The sequence below is a fragment of the Syzygium oleosum genome, unplaced genomic scaffold (assembly GCF_021117445.2).
Source record: "Syzygium oleosum isolate NSW1041296 unplaced genomic scaffold, Sole_v2.1 Sole_v2.21, whole genome shotgun sequence".
Classification (NCBI taxonomy): Eukaryota; Viridiplantae; Streptophyta; class Magnoliopsida; order Myrtales; family Myrtaceae; genus Syzygium; species Syzygium oleosum.
Genome location: NW_026607505.1, coordinates 4164393 through 4182758, shown reverse-complemented (window position 1 = coordinate 4182758; position 18366 = coordinate 4164393). Strand labels below are relative to the sequence as shown.

Here is an 18366-nt window from a genome sequence, read left to right as displayed (position 1 = left end):
GAGAGAAGAGAAAGAAAGCGAGTACAAGGAGGCCGGGATTTTGTGAAAATTCCTCTTTGGCGGGTGGCAAAAAGTACGGCGACGAGCATTTTAGAGGATGAAAATGACGATCTTGTGAATAGAATTGTAATATTATCGACGTCGCGTGAATTGTTATAATAAAATTCAGGACTTTGTGTACAGAGGTGATTCTTGAATACGAGTTACACGAGGTGAGACGGGAATAAAATGAAAAGAAGAAAGGAAAAAAAAAAAAAGCTCGACATCCCACGTCGTTCCGTCGGACCAAAGAGACCATGCTGAGTGGCGAACAAGCCACCGCCCATCCCAAACGGTCGCCACCTTGCGGGGCTGCCTCGCGTACTTTTCCAAGAGACTCGACCCGCGTGGAACAGATCGCGTCGTTACAAGAATTGGCCGATCAAAACTCGAACAAAAACACGTCGATGTCGAAACCCTACCGATATAAAAGTCTCCAAAGCTTCTGGTGTCTTCCACGAAACCTAAGCCACTCTGCAGCAAATACGCATTATCCTTCCACAAAGATGCGCAGTTTTCTGTGGATGTAATAGAGGCCTCTACTTTGAACGGAATATGTTCCTGGTCTGCCGCCTTGCCTCCGTAAACAACAGATGAGAAATCGTACCTTATTCTTCGCCATGACCGTGTCCGATAAGTGAAAAGAACTCGGAAAAGTTCATTGGCCAACGGGGCAGGTTCATTGTTTGAGAATAACGTCGAATACGACCCGCTTATTTAGAAAAGCCGACCCAATAATTTTCTACTTAGCGGAATAATTTTTATAAAGCAAAATCTCGGTGCGGTTCGGGGTAGTGTTCCATCGAAGTCGGGATAAGACCAGGCCAGACATCGAGGCTGGCTGCCAAAGCTCGCTGCAGACTAGCTATAAACAATGACCGTGTCATTGTCCATCTTGTGTTTGGCGAAATGTCAATTGTCAAAAAGCTGGATTAGTAAAAGCCCCGTTCGACTTAAGAAAGGAAAAAATCCTTGCCATTCAAGCAACTCGCGATGCCGACGCTTCGATGAGATCGTTTCGCGTGCGACCGGTGCACGTGAGCCCGGATCATCTCGGCCCTCGAACGGCGTGGGATCCATCTAGGGCCCTCGTGATCCAACTGCTCTTGGGTTCGCGCACGCCGGAAGCGTGCAAGTATTTCGATTTCAACTATTTCCCCTGTACATTTTGCCCATCGGTCAGATAATTGAAATTATGACCGTGAAGCTCGCGTATGGAAAAAGAGCAAAAAAAAATTTCGGCCATTTCCCTCTTCGGGCCGATGATACTCGGCATCTACTAAATGACATGACATCCGTCGCGTCAATTGGCACCTCATTTAGTACACCGGGAATTTAGTATAAATTCTGTAACCGCGTTCAAGAGTCTCGGCCTCGTTCCATCGATCGAAGCCTTCGAACATGTTCGTCACTTAAAAAAGTGGGTCGACGGGAGTTTGCTCCGGTTCGCCCCACCAACCCGATCGAGATCGAACCGGCCTAAGGGGTTAGATCAATCTCGCCGGGATAAAAGGAAACGAATCTAATTCCGAATTCGAAATTCTATCGACTCCGATTGGCGACGCGTGGCGTGTATGTATTGGTCGGATAAAATACTTTCTTCTAGCCACGGTCTTAGCGGCCCAATAGGCTTGAGAGCTGTCCACGTTGTTTCATTCGGGGAAATGTGGTTCTTGCTTTAGGGCCTGGCCCGACCCGGAATTAAAGCCCGAACTTCATAACATGGTTTGGCAACCTTTCACCTGCCCAGCGGGTTTGGGCCCACACCGGCCCAAACTTTTGGGCCCAAGAAATCTCGCAAGGTCATCCTCCAAGCCCGCTTAAAAGTTGCCGGTTAATCGAGCCTAATCCTGCCCATCAAGGTTAAAAACGTAATAATGATAATCAAATTAATCGGCACCGCGGCCGCTGAGGTCGCCGGCCTAGTTTGATTAGGACTTAGACCCACTTGTAAAACCAGACATTTCGTAGCGCATGTGAAAACTGCCTTTCGTAAGGGCCAAGAGATTTCACGGGGTTATCCTCCAAGCCCGCTTAAAAGTTGCCGGTTAATCGAGTCTGCTCCGGCCCATTAAGGGTAAAAATGTAATAACGATAATCAAATTAGTCGGCACCACGACCGCCGAGGTCGTCGGCCAAGTTTGATCAGGACTCAAGCCCGCTTGTAAATCCGGACATTTTGTAGCGTGTGTGAAGACCGCCTAGGGAGATTGTCGGTATCGGTTGCTCCTCCCCAACCTTTTTTTTCTTTTTTGTTGTTCATTAAGGAAATGGAGACGCTTGTTTGGTGATTTTGAGAAGGCGATCTGGAAATTTTTGAAGCCTCAAGTTAATTTCTATCAGTTGCAGCTACTTAGCTGGTCCTATGCTGTATGGAATAGACACCATTCCCGCATAAATCGACGACTAAATTAATCCAATCTGTCAGAAGAAACCAAAAAGAGAAGAAGACTAATTTTAGAATATTTTCCGAATCAAATGAATGAGCAATCAAAGACAGGGACACGAAACCGTGTGGACTATCTTTGCCCTAGTTCATCATTCCCACCGTGAAAATGCAAACCAAGAAAAAATATACACGCTAATCGGCATTATACTCTCAAACCCATATTATTCACGTACGCGTTTTTAGGGATGAGTGGTTTTAGAGTGCGTAATGTCGGGACAGGTTTCCAAATTTTAGAACCGAAAAAATACCCCGCAGGCTCCGGAACCAAACTAGTCCAATCAAGTTTCAAGGCCTACTTTCGAACCGGCCAATTCTTATGTTTTTTTTGTTCATTTTTTTTTATTCCTCGAGAGTGTTGCATCTTCAGATGTACAATGCAAATGCCTCCGAAAAACCACCGTATTTGCTGGAATCGGAGAAATGGTGCTCGAGCATCTTCGATTCTTCTTTTACGGCCAATTAAGCGACTGATCTATAGGAGGCTCATCAGCCTCGGATGGTTGATTCACGTCGAGGAAATAAAGAAGTGGGCAAAGCAAAGGAGAGAGAGAGAAATCAAAGGCAGAGGCAGCAATAAAAAGACTACAAGATGTAAGGTAAAACTGAAAGAAGAGAATTAGGGTTTCTTGATTTGGTTTTCCGGTTCGATTCGATTCCACACCCATATTCGGAAACTGGATTGGTAATAGTTGGTTCAAAAAATTTAGAATAGGGAATCGGACTAGAATCGGCTAATCAGGGTCATTCGATCCAATTTCAAGATCTATCCTAGATCGATGCTTACCTTTAATATTTTTCTCTAGTGATTTCAATGCGTATACTCCAGGTGCATTAGAACCCTTAGATCATACGGAGCTGATGCGAGAATCATGTAATGTGATAGTTACAGTGAATCGAAATGCACACATTTCCGGTTCACATCGGGATGACCACATCATGTGAGTTGCCGAATAATAAAAATGATTGAACAGATAAAAGAAAACATGAGCTGGAGCCACGTAATGGATGAGGGAGACACCCTAATAAACATAGAAAAAGTTGAAAAAAGCTGAAAATGACAAATGAAAGCCAATCGAACCACCCCTTTTGCTGTCTTACACAGAATAATATACATGATAGGTTGTGGAGACAACCCTAAAAAACATAAGATAGAACACTCAAGACAAAAATCATAGACAGTGTAGATTCAGACTTCAGAACTCGTGATGTAACTTATACTTAAACCGTAAATTTTGTCACTTGGCACTATTGGGAGTACATGCAAGATGTTACTGTTTTGTAGTCTCGTACAGAAGCCAGAAAAGTTTGAAACTTTACATAAATATTTTGAAAGCGAAAGTGAGAAATTAATGAATTCGAGACTTCCGACTTTAATACCATATTATAGTTATCCGTGCGCATCTGTTTATAATATAAAATTGGACGGGTCTGATCATTTCGAGTTCAATGGTCCGTGGTCTTTCTCGGAACAAGAGTTTCTAGAAATAAAACACGAATGGAATTGGCAAAATGATTCCAATCGTTGCAAAATTTCTCTTCTAAGAATTTGATCAGTCATTGTCTTTGCACATGATGGGCGGCTTGACCCTCTGCAGTTTTCAAACACAAGGCCACCACACACAGCTCAACCTCATGAAAAAATCAATACGCGTATCAATATTGACTTGTGTTGAATTTGATGCGACTTATATCATGTTAATTGATGTGAATAGAGGAAATACTGCACTTCATCATCATTATGATTAGCTTATGCAAATGATTAAAATCGAAGTAGTCTGCCCGAATCCCCACCCTCATCTCATCCTTGTTTCAACTTAGAAAGAAACGAATCTTGACGATTGCGAATATTGAAGTCTAGAAAATCAAATCTCATTGTCATAGGGATCTGTAATTTGAGAGTGGATTCTTGTTGTATCCATCGCCAAGAAAACGCGTGCATCCTTAAAATAATCTAGAAGCCATTTAATGTCTCTTTTTGGCCGGAAGACTTTTGTAACCACCCGATCTGATGAGGATGGAAAGTGATCACCGGGGCGAGAAGGCCCAAATAAGGACCGACTCTCGAGAGGCTTTTAAGATGGCGAAGGAGACAGGTATAAACCGAATTACACACCGAACAAAGATAGAGTGTTCTTGGATTGTATATACGAAATTGAAATTAACTCGCCAAAGACGCATTTTGACATAACTGCAACGTTTATTGTTGGAGCTCCAATGCTAAGCGTGCTCAAGATCTAGATGGGTAATCATGTATAAAAGCTTATCTGCATGTTAACAAACGAAACTATGAGGCTTGGTACAGGACGGGCCAATGCAGACAACGCTTCGAGTGAGTTAATCCAGAAGTGTCACAACTTCGCCAAATACTCATCGTTCTCTAGGGCTTCACACACATCTTAACTGTATATAACATTTGCATGAACCCAACTACATCTCGAACAATTAAATTAATAAGGCTTCATTTGGTTTATTTTTGAAACTCAAATACATCCACATCTACACCATGTAAATCCTCACCACACAAGACTTTTTGGTTACATGTTTCGTATTTATTTATGAGCATGTCTCTCTCTCACAAATAGAATAAGAAAATTAGGGTTGATGATAGGCAGCAGAGCGGCCCCTCGTATCTCTATCAGTTCAAGAATTCCATAATAAACAAACTGAATTATTCAGCGTTCCTCGTTATTTTAGTGAGCCTGATTGTTGCTTTTATTATAGGACATTTGTATCTGTTTATCAACATAGACAAATATTTCATCAAGCACCCCAAAATGAACACATGTGAAGTAGTGCTAAGTATTCTGTCCTGGAGTAGCATGTTTGCTGGAATTATAATCACTTTAAACCAATCATGCTACTATGAGTGGCAATGTATATAGGTAAAAAGAGACCATGCTTTTCGAAACTCTTATCACCACCATCAGGTTAAAAGTTCATAATCAACTTCTTATCATCTCTCTCTCTCTTTCGCTCTCTCTCGCTCTCTCTCTACAAGAGTGTAAAATGTTTGCCTCATCTTTCCACTTGGTTTTGCTTTATGTCTACTTTACATGGCCTCAGGAGGGGAAAAGGTGGCGTGGAAAAACCAATGCTTGTAAAAGCAAGAAAATATATGGTAAAGTGACCGACAATTATTAAAGAGTGAAATCTCTCTCTCGCTCTCCCTCTCTCTCTTGATGAGACTGTGAGTGAATGAGAACAAAGGAAAAGACAGAAAGTGCAGCCTCAGAAAACAAACGACACAAGCCTAGCTGTTCGGCTTGGGCTCACAGTCCATTGAATTTTGGTGTTGGAGAGAAAACTAAAAGCCTAAAAGCCTTTCCTCTTAATGTCACTTCCTTATCCCCATCTCTCTCTCTCTCTCTCTCTCTCTCTCTCTCTCTCTTTGCAAAGCTCTCCAGAGACTTGAGCAAACGATTCCACAGTTTTCTCTCTCGTTAGTACTACTTTGTGTGGCTTTCTGTTGAGCTTTCTCTGGGTGTGTTTTTATCAGCAGCAAAGCTGCGAGTGCATGAGGGAGGTGGTGGTTGTTCAAACACATACTGAAGACTGGTGGCTGAGAGGTTTGGTGCACAAGTCTACTCACAATAAAAGTTCACTTCTTCTCCCCTTCAAATTTTTTCAAAAACTTGGTGTAGTGAAGAGAGCAAAAGGAATAATTCTGAAAGAGAATTGAAGAAGAAAAAGGGTTGGTAGTACTTATTGGAGCCATGTGTGCATTTAATGAAGCTTGTAAGAAGCTCATGGGAAAAAAATCCCCTTTCCTTTCTGGGTTATCTTTCTTTTCAACTTTTTTGGCCTTTCCAAATTAGGGTTTCTGTTGGGGGGGGCTCAGATATCTGCACACGCACCCATGAATCCTTGTGTATTGTTCATCAGTCATCTTTTGAGGCAGTTCTTTGTTGTGTAATGGAAATTAGAAGCAGCAATGGAAATGAAAGGCCTGTTGGCGGTGAATGACAACAGTATGTCTAATTTGACCTCCACTGCATCCGGTGAGATCTGTGCTTCTTCAGGTTCCGGAAGTGAAATTTATGGCAATACCAACAATTTGTATTCTCATCACTCCTTTGCTTCCACAAATCATCAACCACCTCCTCCTCCAAAGAAGAAGAGAAGCCTCCCAGGCAATCCAGGTCTCTTGATTCACTAATTGCTTTTTGAATTTTGATGCTCGGTTAATCCGCACTGTCGCACGTAAATCTCTCAGTTCATGTGTGTGGAGGAAAGCTCCATTTGTAAAATGGTGAACTTGCCTCTAATATTATTTTGAGTAGAAGATGCTGTGATTCGAACACAATATTTTGGGATTGCTTCCTTTTTATCAGACTTTCTAAAAGTTGTGGCTTATTGATATTATGCTGTTTCAATCAGACCCAGATGCGGAAGTGATAGCCTTGTCGCCGAGAACGCTCATGGCGACCAACCGATTCATATGCGAGATCTGCAACAAAGGGTTTCAGAGGGACCAGAACCTCCAGCTCCACAGGAGAGGGCACAACCTGCCTTGGAAGCTGAAGCAAAGAGCAAAGCAAGAACCGATTAGGAAGAAGGTGTACGTTTGCCCCGAGCCAACGTGCGTGCACCATGACCCGTCAAGAGCACTGGGTGATCTCACCGGCATCAAGAAACACTTCTTCCGAAAGCACGGCGAGAAGAAGTGGAAGTGCGACAAGTGTTCGAAGCGCTATGCGGTTCGGTCAGATTGGAAGGCTCACTCCAAGGTGTGTGGTACGAAAGAGTACAGATGTGACTGTGGAACCCTCTTCTCTAGGTAAAGAAAATGCACATACACACTTTGAACAATCCTGAATTGTTAATCATTAGCCACCATGCATTATGTTTCCAACCAAATACGGCTTCCTATTGCTATTGTTTAGTGCTTCTGCTCTGCACGCCGTGAATGATCAGTAGATTTGTTTGCTATCTAAACTCTTAGTCTCGACGAGCTTATTGTTCATGTTGTGATCTCATGTACAGAAGACAGCAAGTAGTGGCTACAAGAGTTCCCATGTTCCAGAGAGAGAGAGAGAGAGAGAGATGTTAGTGGTTGCTGCGGGGGGGAAGTGATTTAGATTAGGAATCTTCAAATGTTTATGACAATAATGCCTTTTGTCCTAGGGATGAAAAAAGACAATTAAAAAAGCTAGTATGAGTGGAGAGAAAGAGAGAGAGAGAGAGAGAGTACTACCTATACTAAAAATATTTTCAAAGCTATTCATACTCGCAACAAAATTGTGGGCTTCATCTCTTTTTGTTTGCTTTTGCTTAGTTTTACATCCTCTACTCGGAGCGATACTAGCGTGAATCGGGCACACACGAGCCCAATTGGATAACAGCCCTTGGATCACATGGATCTTGCACGATTCAACGGCTTAGATTCACTGGCCGATAAGTTTCGAGAATTTTTCCTTGATAACAATAGCGATAACAATGTTCGATGTTTCTAATTTGGCAGGAGGGACAGCTTCATCACTCATAGAGCCTTCTGTGATGCCTTAGCAGAAGAGGGCGCAAAAGCCACTCCTTCAAACCCGCCCAACTTCTTGATCTCCTCCTCACAACCTCCCACCACTTCACTCATTACTTCCCACATCAATCTCCAAAACGTCAGCTCTCTCTCCATCAAAAGAGAGCAAGAACAGCAGCAGCATCAACAGGTTCACATTTTCAACCCCAGACAAGAAATCATTGGTCCCTTGTGGACACCACCACCTTATAGCTCACATGGAACCTTGTCATCCCCATCTTCTTTGTTCGACCCATCACCGCAGGTTCTAGAAAACCCTAACTCTGATAATCCTTCCTCCGGCATTCGCATCTCTCTTCCTCACGCACAGAACACCGTGAGTACTTTTTGTTCATCTTCTTCCTCACCTCACATGTCGGCAACCGCGCTGTTGCAAAAAGCGGCACAAATGGGGGTGGCCATGAGCAACCAGCCCGGCTCATCACTTGGAATCGACTGTCGTACCCCACAAACACACAGTCGCATGCATGATAATAATCTGGTGAACTTGGGTTCACGTGACCATCTTCGTCATCGTCCTCAAGATCATCAGATGGGGACAAGTCGGTTTGTTGATCAGGGCTTGTCGTCCTTTGGGAATAAAGCTGTCGTCACTCCTGCAGGCGTTTCAGGAGGAGCTGATGAACCAGGTCCTCTCGCTCTTCTTCAACAAGACATGAATGCGATGATGATGATGCATCCGCTGTCATCTTTGGACGGGGCTGATGATGATCTGAGTGAGATGATCTTGAATAACGATTACAACAATGATATTTCAGAAAGACCCTCATCGGATCTCGGGGGTGATGTTTACAAGGAAGCGGCGACCTTGGAATCAGCAAAAAGGTTCCGTCTCGAGGGCAATAAAGATCACATGGCGACCAGAGACTTCTTGGGTCTGAGGGCATTCTCGCCTAAGGATTTCCTCAAGCACAAAGTTGCTGGGTTTGACCCAATGGATTAGCGTGGCAGCACAGAGAATGATGGGCTGCTTCAGAGTAAAAGCAAGAACCGAGCACTTTGACACCGCTAAAGCTTTTCTTTCCATGTTCAGTCAACTTCAACCTGCGCAGCTTTCGGCCTGCTTAGCGAGAGAGAGAGAGAGAGAGGAAGAGGACGCATTGATGGGAACTTTACAAGGATGTCAAGGAGAGCAAACCCTTCACTGCTCTCTCGTGGAGTTCTTCGGCATGATTTGGATCTTCAGTTTGACTCATGAACGTGTCTCCTAAGCCATGCCCATCTAAATGATTCGAAAAGAGGGAATCCAGAGAAAGAAGAACTTCGAGCTATGCTTTTTCAATTACATTCGTCTCATTGAATAAACGGATAGAGAGAATCAAAGTACGGAAAATATGTAAGATCTTGTACTTTTGTTTTTGTTTTTGTTGTGGGACTCAACTTAAGTTTCCTTGTTTCGTAATATTTACTGATTGTTTTGGAAGTAGCATATATAAAGTGTAAATTATGTGCATAGGTTCGATCTCTCCCTTTCTTTCTCTGTTTTTTTTTTTTGGAGAACATCGAATTACACTCCATCCTTGTCCATACACACACAACACGTTTTGACCAAGAAGTTGAGAACATTGCACAAGGACAAGAGAGTAAGCAATTACCTCAAAAAATGAGAACCCCACGAATTTATGAACTCGTCCTCCACGCGTGCATGTATAATTTGATTATGTGGACTGATAGTGGCTGGGTGAATTTGGATTGTGCATGGGCATTAATGTAAATACGAGCGAGGGGACCCCATTTATACACGAGTTCCTGTAATTATCTAACGGTGTCGATCCAATTTCCTTATTTGTCATCTACCCCAATAAAATACAAGAATACTCTTGAATACAACGATACACTTCCAACAATTGCCCTTAGGAATATTTTATAGAGTACCCATGAAACCCTAAATCTCTAAAAACTTCAAAAGTCGCTTGGTCCTTGTGGCTATCTCCTCAGCTTATTGTGCCTCGAAAACTTCTTGTCGTTGCCATTCTATACTTTCTCTATAGGGACAACGACACAAATAGTTCCTAAACTTTAACCCAACGTGCAACGTGATCCCTGAACTTTTAATTTGTTCAATGTGGTGAACTTTAGCCAAATGTGCAATTTAGTCCCTAAACTTATAATTTGTTCAATGTAGTCCCTAAACTTTTGGTAAATATTCAAGTTAGTCCCTGGACAATATGAAAAGATTTAATAGAATGACAATATTGAACATTTTTATATAGTCTAGGGACTAGATAGAACATGTATCGATAGTTCATGGACCACATTGAACAAGTTAAAAGTTCAGGGATCACCATTGCGCTTCAAAGTTTCAGGGACCATTCGTATCATTTTCCATTCTCTATAAGAATATCTTCAATTTGCCCTCCCCGTGAGCGTTGTCCCCCATGACGGGCCTAAACTTAAGGCCCCAAAGGCCATTCCACGGCCCGTTCTGTGCTGGCCCGTTGGCCCGCCCGATGCTACGAAAAAACCGGGCCGGGCGCGACAAAGCCCGGCCCGATTTCTCGCCTCCGGTGCAAGCCCGGTCGGGGGCAAGAGCGCTTAGGGCCTAGAAAGGTAGAGGGCAAACATCAGGTGCGCACCGCCGCACCCGGCGCACAATAGGATCGGTCCGCCGGGCCGCACGATCTTCTTCTCTCTCGCCCTTTCCCTTCCTCCGCAGCAGCCGAAACCGAAGGATAATTAACAATAACAAAAAATCAGCTCCCGTTACCATTTTCGTCTTCCACCAAATCCATCCATTCATCAGTCGCTCGCCCTCGCCCTCCAACTTCCTCCCCGAACTCCTCTAGGTCCTTCCCCTCTCTCTCTCGCAATCCTCACCGGAACGCCGTAGTCGCCGAGCCGAGCCGAGCCGAGCCGGGCCCGCGGCGATCAGCTCGTGAGCAGCAGCTCCCCGGAGGGGACGGAGCGAGAGGGATCGGAATCGGGGGACCTGCCGCCGTTTCTCGCTCGGGCCGATGGCTTGGAGGCGCCTGCTCACCCAGGTCAGCCGCGCCTCGCTCTCTTCTCGCTTCGTCGGAATTGCTCTTTCCATCCGATTCGTCGCCGCCGCCGCCGTCGTGTCCGCGGTTGTCTTTCGTGCCGCGTGAGGGGTTCGGGTTAGGGTTCCTTGACTTTGGGTCGGGGTTGATGGGAACTTGCTGCGCGATTGGGTGATGATTTGTGGGATCATATCCGGTGGCTTGTGATGGAATGAAAGATTGGATTTTTTTTTTTTATATAATATTTCGCCGGTGGGGTTTAGCGGGATAGTGGAGGGCGCGTTGCTTGGTAGATTGTGCTCGCTAGTGTTGAGGATTGACTAAAGGCGATGAATTGAGCGAGAGGTGATGGTGCTTGGCTAGACTGATGACGATATTGTGTGCCCATTTCTTTGTGTAGTAGGGGGGGTGGCGATAAGTAGGACACATTACGAACTATCGGAAGTTATATAGGCAGCGTCTCACACGGCGCATGATTTTCACTCTATATTAGCTATATCAGGACCTTCTTCTTTGTTTCCTGGAATTTTACCCGTTTCTTGAGTTGGCAAACGGGAAGCTCATCTAGAATGAGAAAAGGCCTGTTGGGTAACTGCTGGTGCATTCAAGTTTATTCCTTTCTAACCTTTTAATAACATGCGATGATTGTGACTTGAACTTATTTCTGAACATGGTCTAATTTGTGACCCGATCCATGAATTTTGAGGATGATAAATGTGAGTCCGGTTAGGTTTTCTCTGGTGCTTAAACCCGAGTGGGGGTTGGGGGAGGGGATTGTTGTTTGGGGGTGCGAGTGGGTGTTGCACGCCGTAGGGTTTGGAGAATGCATTTTTTATCTCCTTTTGTCCATACATTTTCATGCATATCCCTTGCCTATGTCATTGGCTAGTGGCTGAATCACGTAAATTTGAGTAGCTCTCTTTTGCGAAGTTTTTTTTTTTTTTAATTTCATCTTCCTGTTTGTTGAGCCATTTTGGCCTTTTAGTGCTACATTCCTAAGCCACGTTACCGGAACGTGCTTTTTCTGGGTTGTTACTGTTACTTTAGAAAAACGGATTGTTCTGATCGGACAATGATATGGAGTATTCCAGCATTTATTTGGTTTTCTGTGGCTAATTTTCTCAGAAGAGTGTAAACTCATTATGTTACATTTTCTGTTCAAGTATCTTGATCGTTTCTTTTCATTTTTAGTTTAATTTTAATCAAATATGTATCTGTTAACCCTAGTGAAAGTGGCTCTGGACTGCCTCTGGTTAATTGTGAGAGATACAAAGGAGCAAGAGCCAGTGTGAACTTGTGTAATAATACAAGCTTGGGGGACTTCTTCCAATCGACTTATATATGAGATTTGTTTTCACTAAACCAGCAGGTTTTAGAGTGCCTAGTTTTGGTAATTTGTTACTTTGCTACTGCATGTGATGACTGCTGGTGACATTTTACTTTAACTGAGCATGTGGGTCATGGCCATCGTGGTCAATTGCTTTACTTTATCTTTTGTCTTGTAACAGGTTTTAAGGCATGAATCAGGGTTTGGGAAGCTTAAATATTCACTCGTTAGACCAAACTATTCTGTCACAGCATCGAGAGTTGTTAGAGGTATGCCTGTCGGATATTTATGAGTTCTTTTTGTTGTTATCATTTACATGCAGTATTTTGATCCATCAACCACATGCAAATGCTGATATAGTGGATTTTTGGATTTTGTAATCACAAGTTTCTCATATATTGCTTATAAGAGTTTGAAAAGAAAAAAAGCAAATCAACATTGAGGGTATGGGTATGCTACGAGGACCGTTCTACAGCTATAATAAAGACAACTCCTGCAAGCTTGAAGAAATGCCAAGCATCCGTCAGACTTGTCAGGCCCATTGTTTGGAGAATGCTTCCGTGGCATCACTAACTACTAAGTGAAATGTTGACACGGTAACCACATCCTAAATTAATCACTAATGATGCCGTGTTAGCATTGTTTGGTAATAAAAGCGGACATGGCAACTCTGACTGTGGTGGTAAATGTAAGTCTAAAGTTGTTGAGTCGATTATCTTAGTAAAGTTTAAATACAGGGGGTTATTTCTGTGGTATTCTCAAATAGTATCAAGGAGGTACTTCAAAAGCACCCACAGGCCAATCATTCTCCCCACCCATGAATAATTTTGTCAGGTTTCTGAAAATGTGATGATTGGCATGTAATATTCCTGTTGGTGCAGGAAATTTGCCTGTGGGAGTACAAGGGAGGTTTCAGTCAAGCTATGTTGGTCATTTAGCGCGTAGAGTACGTGATGTAGATGAAGCAAGTGAGGTTGCCCATCTTAAAGAACTTTACCACAGGAACGATCCTGAATCAGTTATTAGACTTTTCGAAAGTCAACCATCTTTGCACTCCAACCCCTCAGCACTAGCTGAATATGTTAAAGCATTAGTTAAAGTTGACAGGCTTAACGAGAGTGAGTTATTGAAGACTCTGCAGAGAGGTAAATGTTGGATCTCTGTTACTTTATACGTGTAATTGTTGGATTATCGTTATCTTGGTAGATTCCTCTCTTATTCAATTTTGATATATTAGTCTTCAAGTGTTCTTCATTCTGCAATTTGTTTAACCTAGTAAAATATCTGCTGTTCACTTTTTGTTGTCTGTACCTTCTTTCTCGGTCTTTCACTTTTGTAATCTCTTTATGCGAAGTTAGGTTTTCAAGCTATGTTTGTGGATGCAATGGCAGGTATTAGTACTTCTGCTAGGGACGAAGAAGGTATCGGTGCATTTTCAGCTTTCAAGAATGTCGGGAAATCTGCAAAAGATGGTGTTCTTGGGACGGCAAGTGCTCCTATACACATGGTGGCTGCAGAAGGAGGGCATTTTAAAGAGCAGCTGTGGCGTACAATACGTACGATTGCGTTGGCCTTTCTCTTGATTTCTGGTGTTGGAGCTCTTATTGAGGATAGGGGTATAAGTAAAGGTATGTGAAGGTCCTGATATGATCTGCATTATCTACTCATGAAGGGGGAGAAGACATTGTATCACTTCTAGAGTTATCAAGGTAAATTGAAAGGTTTAATTTTTTCCTTAGCAGGACTCGGTCTTCATGAAGAGGTGCAACCAAGCATGGAATCCAGCACAAAGTTTAGTGATGTAAAGGGTGTTGATGAGGCAAAGGCTGAGTTAGAAGAAATTGTTCACTATCTTCGAGATCCAAAGGTTCTCTCTCTAACCGCACCCCCCCCCCCCCTCTCTCTCTCTCTCTCTCTCTCTCTCTCGCCACCCACCTAAGGGATTGTGCTCTGATTCCAAGCGGAAATGGACATGTTGAGCCAATATTTTCAGTGAAAGAGAATCAGGAATTTCAGAATACTCAATTTGGGCTTCTTTCATTCATGAATGCAGTCAACTTTTCTAAATTTGGCAGAACGATATACAAATATAAGTCGGGAATTATCTAATGAGACATGGTGGTCAATTTAAAAGACATGCTAGTGCTCTCCTAACCTGGGTGGCTGATTTACTAACTTGATTGGTCTTGCTTTATTTAGTTTCTGATATATGTCCGGTTGAATTCTTTTCTCTTCGCATCTGATTGATTTGTGGAGAAGAGGATATATGTTTATGCTTTATGATACTTAATTCATTTTAACTGGTTGAGAAGCATCGATGAGTTTTTCTATCTAGACAATGCAGGATCAATTTTTCACACTCTATAAGTTATTTCGGTAATGGTTGTCCGCTCTTGTTGGCTTTTATTATCTTTACGAGTTGCTGGGCATAACTTTCTCTTTTATGTTTCCCTACCCACTTAGTGCTCTGTCTACTTCTAAGGTTTGTGGTTTGTTTGGCTCTTTTTCACCAAATTTCAATTGGCTCACCTATGTATTCTGATGTAGTCCTTCACATCATGTTTAAATTTACTTTGTTTTTGCTGCGCTAAAATATGTTTTGCTGCTTTTCTGTTACAGCGTTTCACACGTCTCGGTGGTAAGCTCCCAAAAGGTGTTTTACTTGTTGGACCACCTGGTACTGGTAAGACTATGCTAGCAAGAGCTATTGCCGGAGAAGCTGGAGTGCCTTTTTTTTCATGCAGTGGAAGTGAGTTTGAAGAAATGTTTGTTGGTGTTGGAGCTCGGAGGGTAAGAGATCTTTTTTCTGCTGCAAAGAAACGGTCTCCTTGTATTATATTCATAGACGAGATAGATGCAATTGGTGGAAGCCGCAACCCGAAGGATCAGCAATACATGAAGATGACTTTGAATCAGCTACTTGTTGAGTTGGACGGTTTCAAACAAAATGAAGGGATTATTGTGATCGCTGCGACAAACTTTCCCGAGTCATTGGACAAGGCACTGGTGAGACCTGGACGGTTTGATCGACATATTGTTGTCCCCAATCCCGATGTTGAAGGGCGGAGACAGATTTTGGAGTCCCATATGTCAAAGGTACTATACTTCAGGAACATATTTTGTTTCTACTACATATTAGGAGGATTTGTCTCTTTTGACCTATATCTATTTTCATAGTCAACAGCTAAAAGCTCGGTTAATCTATATTGTTCTTGGGGAAATAAGCTTATTATGTCTTGCTCATGGGCTCTTTATTCTCTTATCCATTTATCCATTTGCTTTTAGCATATTCTTTATCTTACCATGAGACTTGATCCCGGATAGCACTACTCTCCTATTTACACATGCTTTCACAATAGCCAATATATACAAGCCCTTTGGTTCAAACCGAGTTTTTTCAGCATCATGATTTTGCTTTATCACAAGAAATCAACATGCGTTTGATGCCTGTCAAGTTACATCTATGTTGTGCTCTTAGCTGTTGGGTGGTGGTTTAGTGCTGCTAACTCTATATGCGTAGAAAAGGCAGGAATCCGGGTATTCATTCTCCTTGATTCTTGGACAAATATTTACTATATAGGACAAAGCCTAACTAAGTGAATGCTGTTAACAGGTACTGAAGGCAGAGGATGTTGATCTAAAGATTATTGCGAGAGGAACACCTGGATTTTCGGGTGCTGATCTGGCAAATTTAGTCAACATGGCTGCTCTGAAGGCTGCGATGGATGGTTCCAAAGCTGTCAGCATGGCAGATCTTGAGCATGCAAAGGACAAGATCATGATGGGAAGTGAAAGAAAATCCGCTGTCATCTCTGATGAATCAAGAAAACTTACAGCTTTTCATGAGGGTGGACATGCCCTTGTGGCTATTCATACGGATGGAGCTCTTCCAGTTCACAAGGCCACAATTGTTCCCCGAGGCATGGCTCTGGGCATGGTTTCCCAGCTGCCTGATAAGGATGAGACAAGTGTCTCCCGTAAGCAGATGCTTGCTAGACTTGATGTTTTCATGGGCGGGCGAGTTGCAGAGGAGCTCATTTTTGGAGAGAATGAAGTGACTGCTGGTGCATCCTCTGACCTTCAGCAAGCTACTAACCTTGCCAGAACAATGGTTACAAAATATGGTATGAGCAATGAAGCCGGGCTTGTAACTTATAACTACTATGGCAAGAGCATGAGCACCGAGACTCGACTTCTTATTGAGAAAGAAGTGCAGCGGCTTCTTGACAGGGCTTACAACAACGCCAAGGCCATCCTTACAACAAATAGCAAGGAACTCCATGCACTTGCTAATGCTTTGCTTGAGTTTGAAACGCTCTCAGGAAGCCAGATAAAGGCTCTACTTGCCCAAGTCAATTCTGAGCAGCCGCATTTGCAACAGCAACAGCAGGTAGTTTCACAACAGAACAGCTCCCAGTCCAACCCAGTGCCTCCTTCAACGCCAAATCCGGCTGCATCTGCTGCCGCTGCAGCTGCTGCCGCAGCTGCAGCCGCCACTGCTGCTGCAAAAGCAAAGGGCATTGCTCCTGTGGGATCATAGCAGGAAGGAGGTTGGTAAGCTGTCATCTATGACTGCATGGTGAATCTAGTTTTTATATATATATACTTTTACGCCTTTTTTAGAAGGCCTATTGATTGCCAAAGATAAAAAAAAAATTTAAAAAAAACTTAATATTGTATAATGTAAGTCTAGTCTAAAATCTTGCAGTTTGGTTGCTGCCAGTCTGGTCCACTGTCACCTTAACTCATAATTTGGCAAATATTGTCGCAGGTGATGCCAACGTGCAAATTTTGTTCATTTGTAGCTTTCTGATGGATGCACTGTATGGAGGTGGAAAGGCCATTGATTCAAGTGCCCTAAGAGTTATTGATAGTGTTTATGTTTACTTTAGTTCTTGTTGTTTTGCAATAACTTTATGGTATAATTGTAGGCACCGACGCTCCTGTTAAGTCTACTAATGAGGGATGCTTTCTGGTCTCAACTATTGGCTAATGTTCTAATGCAGAGTCTGTATATGACATTTGACTGTACATATATTGAATTAAATGGGAACTGGCATGTAGTGCTTTAAACGATATAATAGAGTACCGAGGTCAAGGATTATTCAGAGTCTGTTTTTTATAGACTGATGCGGGGCAACAAAGAAAATTATGAGAGAATCGAGAACTTGTGCAGTAGATGACTCTGGTTTAAGCTTGTATGTTGAGCCGCCTACCTCTTTATTATACTAGCAGTAGCAGCAACCGATTGCAACATCATGTTCCTTTCACCCATTATTTTCTTTAGGAGAGAGAAAATAACCGAACTCTTGCTTTTCTATGTTTCAATCAGCTGCCAATTGTGAGTTCTCATTGTATGCAGAGAAGCTCCATTTCGGTACTGCAGAAAGATTAGCAAGTGGTATGTACGACAGAATAAAATTAAGATCCTCGTGTGGTCATTTCTCAAGGGTTCATGCCGAAGGACTTCTCCAGATTTTGTGCACCACTCATCCCTCGGTACCGTAGTTGCCGACTGCATTGCGGCAAAGCAAGTCACTTTGATTTTTTTCATACTCTCTGTTTTTGGATGTTGATCAACATTTCTGTAGGTTCTGCATTTATATGATGCTCCATAATGGTAGAGACTAGAAGGGTAGGGAAATCATGCTTTGCCCAGAGATTGATAGCATTTCGAGTATATGACCGGAACTGCAATTGACCTCTCAAGGTACACGAGAGACCAATGATCTCTCAATTCAGGGAAGTTTCTAATTTGCGATTTGTGTACACGTGCTTGGCATACCATTTGCGAATTTCACCCGCAAGATAGAAAGCCCCCAATAAACGTCATATGACTTCTTCTACTGCCTCTCTGTCTATATCAGTACGATCTGTGTAGACAGCGGATTGGGATTTTCTTTGTAATCTCTTAGGACATTGTTTTCTTGGCTAGGCTGTCTCTGTACAAATAGTTCATGTCTAGAACTAGTCTTCCTCTTTTTCTCACATGAGATTTGGAAGACAATTTGATTATTCTTCTCTTCTTTTTATAGTTTAA

At 42.8% G+C, this 18366-nt stretch overlaps 2 protein-coding genes across 7 annotated transcripts; both read left to right on the top strand.

Annotated features, from left to right (window-relative positions):
- The first annotated feature begins 5816 nt into the window (after positions 1 to 5816).
- Positions 5817 to 9447, top strand: LOC115671220 (protein indeterminate-domain 7-like). 2 transcript variants are annotated; one of them, XM_056320886.1, is made up of 3 exons: positions 5817 to 6054; positions 6866 to 7265; positions 7950 to 9447. In XM_056320886.1, exons 1-3 carry the CDS (start codon positions 6003 to 6005, stop codon positions 8962 to 8964), a joined length of 1467 nt encoding a protein of 488 aa, XP_056176861.1. In that variant the 5' UTR covers positions 5817 to 6002; the 3' UTR covers positions 8965 to 9447. The 2 variants fall into 2 exon arrangements, with proteins under 2 accessions (XP_056176861.1, XP_056176860.1); XM_056320885.1 differs by having other exon boundaries at positions 5819 to 6627.
- Positions 9448 to 10817: 1370 nt separating this feature from the next.
- Positions 10818 to 18366, top strand: LOC115671063 (ATP-dependent zinc metalloprotease FTSH 4, mitochondrial). 5 transcript variants are annotated; one of them, XM_030592531.2, is made up of 8 exons: positions 10818 to 11002; positions 12508 to 12595; positions 13208 to 13471; positions 13718 to 13954; positions 14066 to 14193; positions 14946 to 15422; positions 15940 to 16876; positions 17689 to 18366. In XM_030592531.2, exons 1-7 carry the CDS (start codon positions 10976 to 10978, stop codon positions 16864 to 16866), a joined length of 2148 nt encoding a protein of 715 aa, XP_030448391.2. In that variant the 5' UTR covers positions 10818 to 10975; the 3' UTR covers positions 16867 to 16876; positions 17689 to 18366. The 5 variants fall into 5 exon arrangements, with proteins under 5 accessions (XP_030448391.2, XP_030448392.2, XP_030448389.2 ...); XM_030592532.2 differs by having other exon boundaries at positions 15940 to 16880; XM_030592529.2 differs by lacking the exon at positions 17689 to 18366 and adding an exon at positions 17098 to 17399.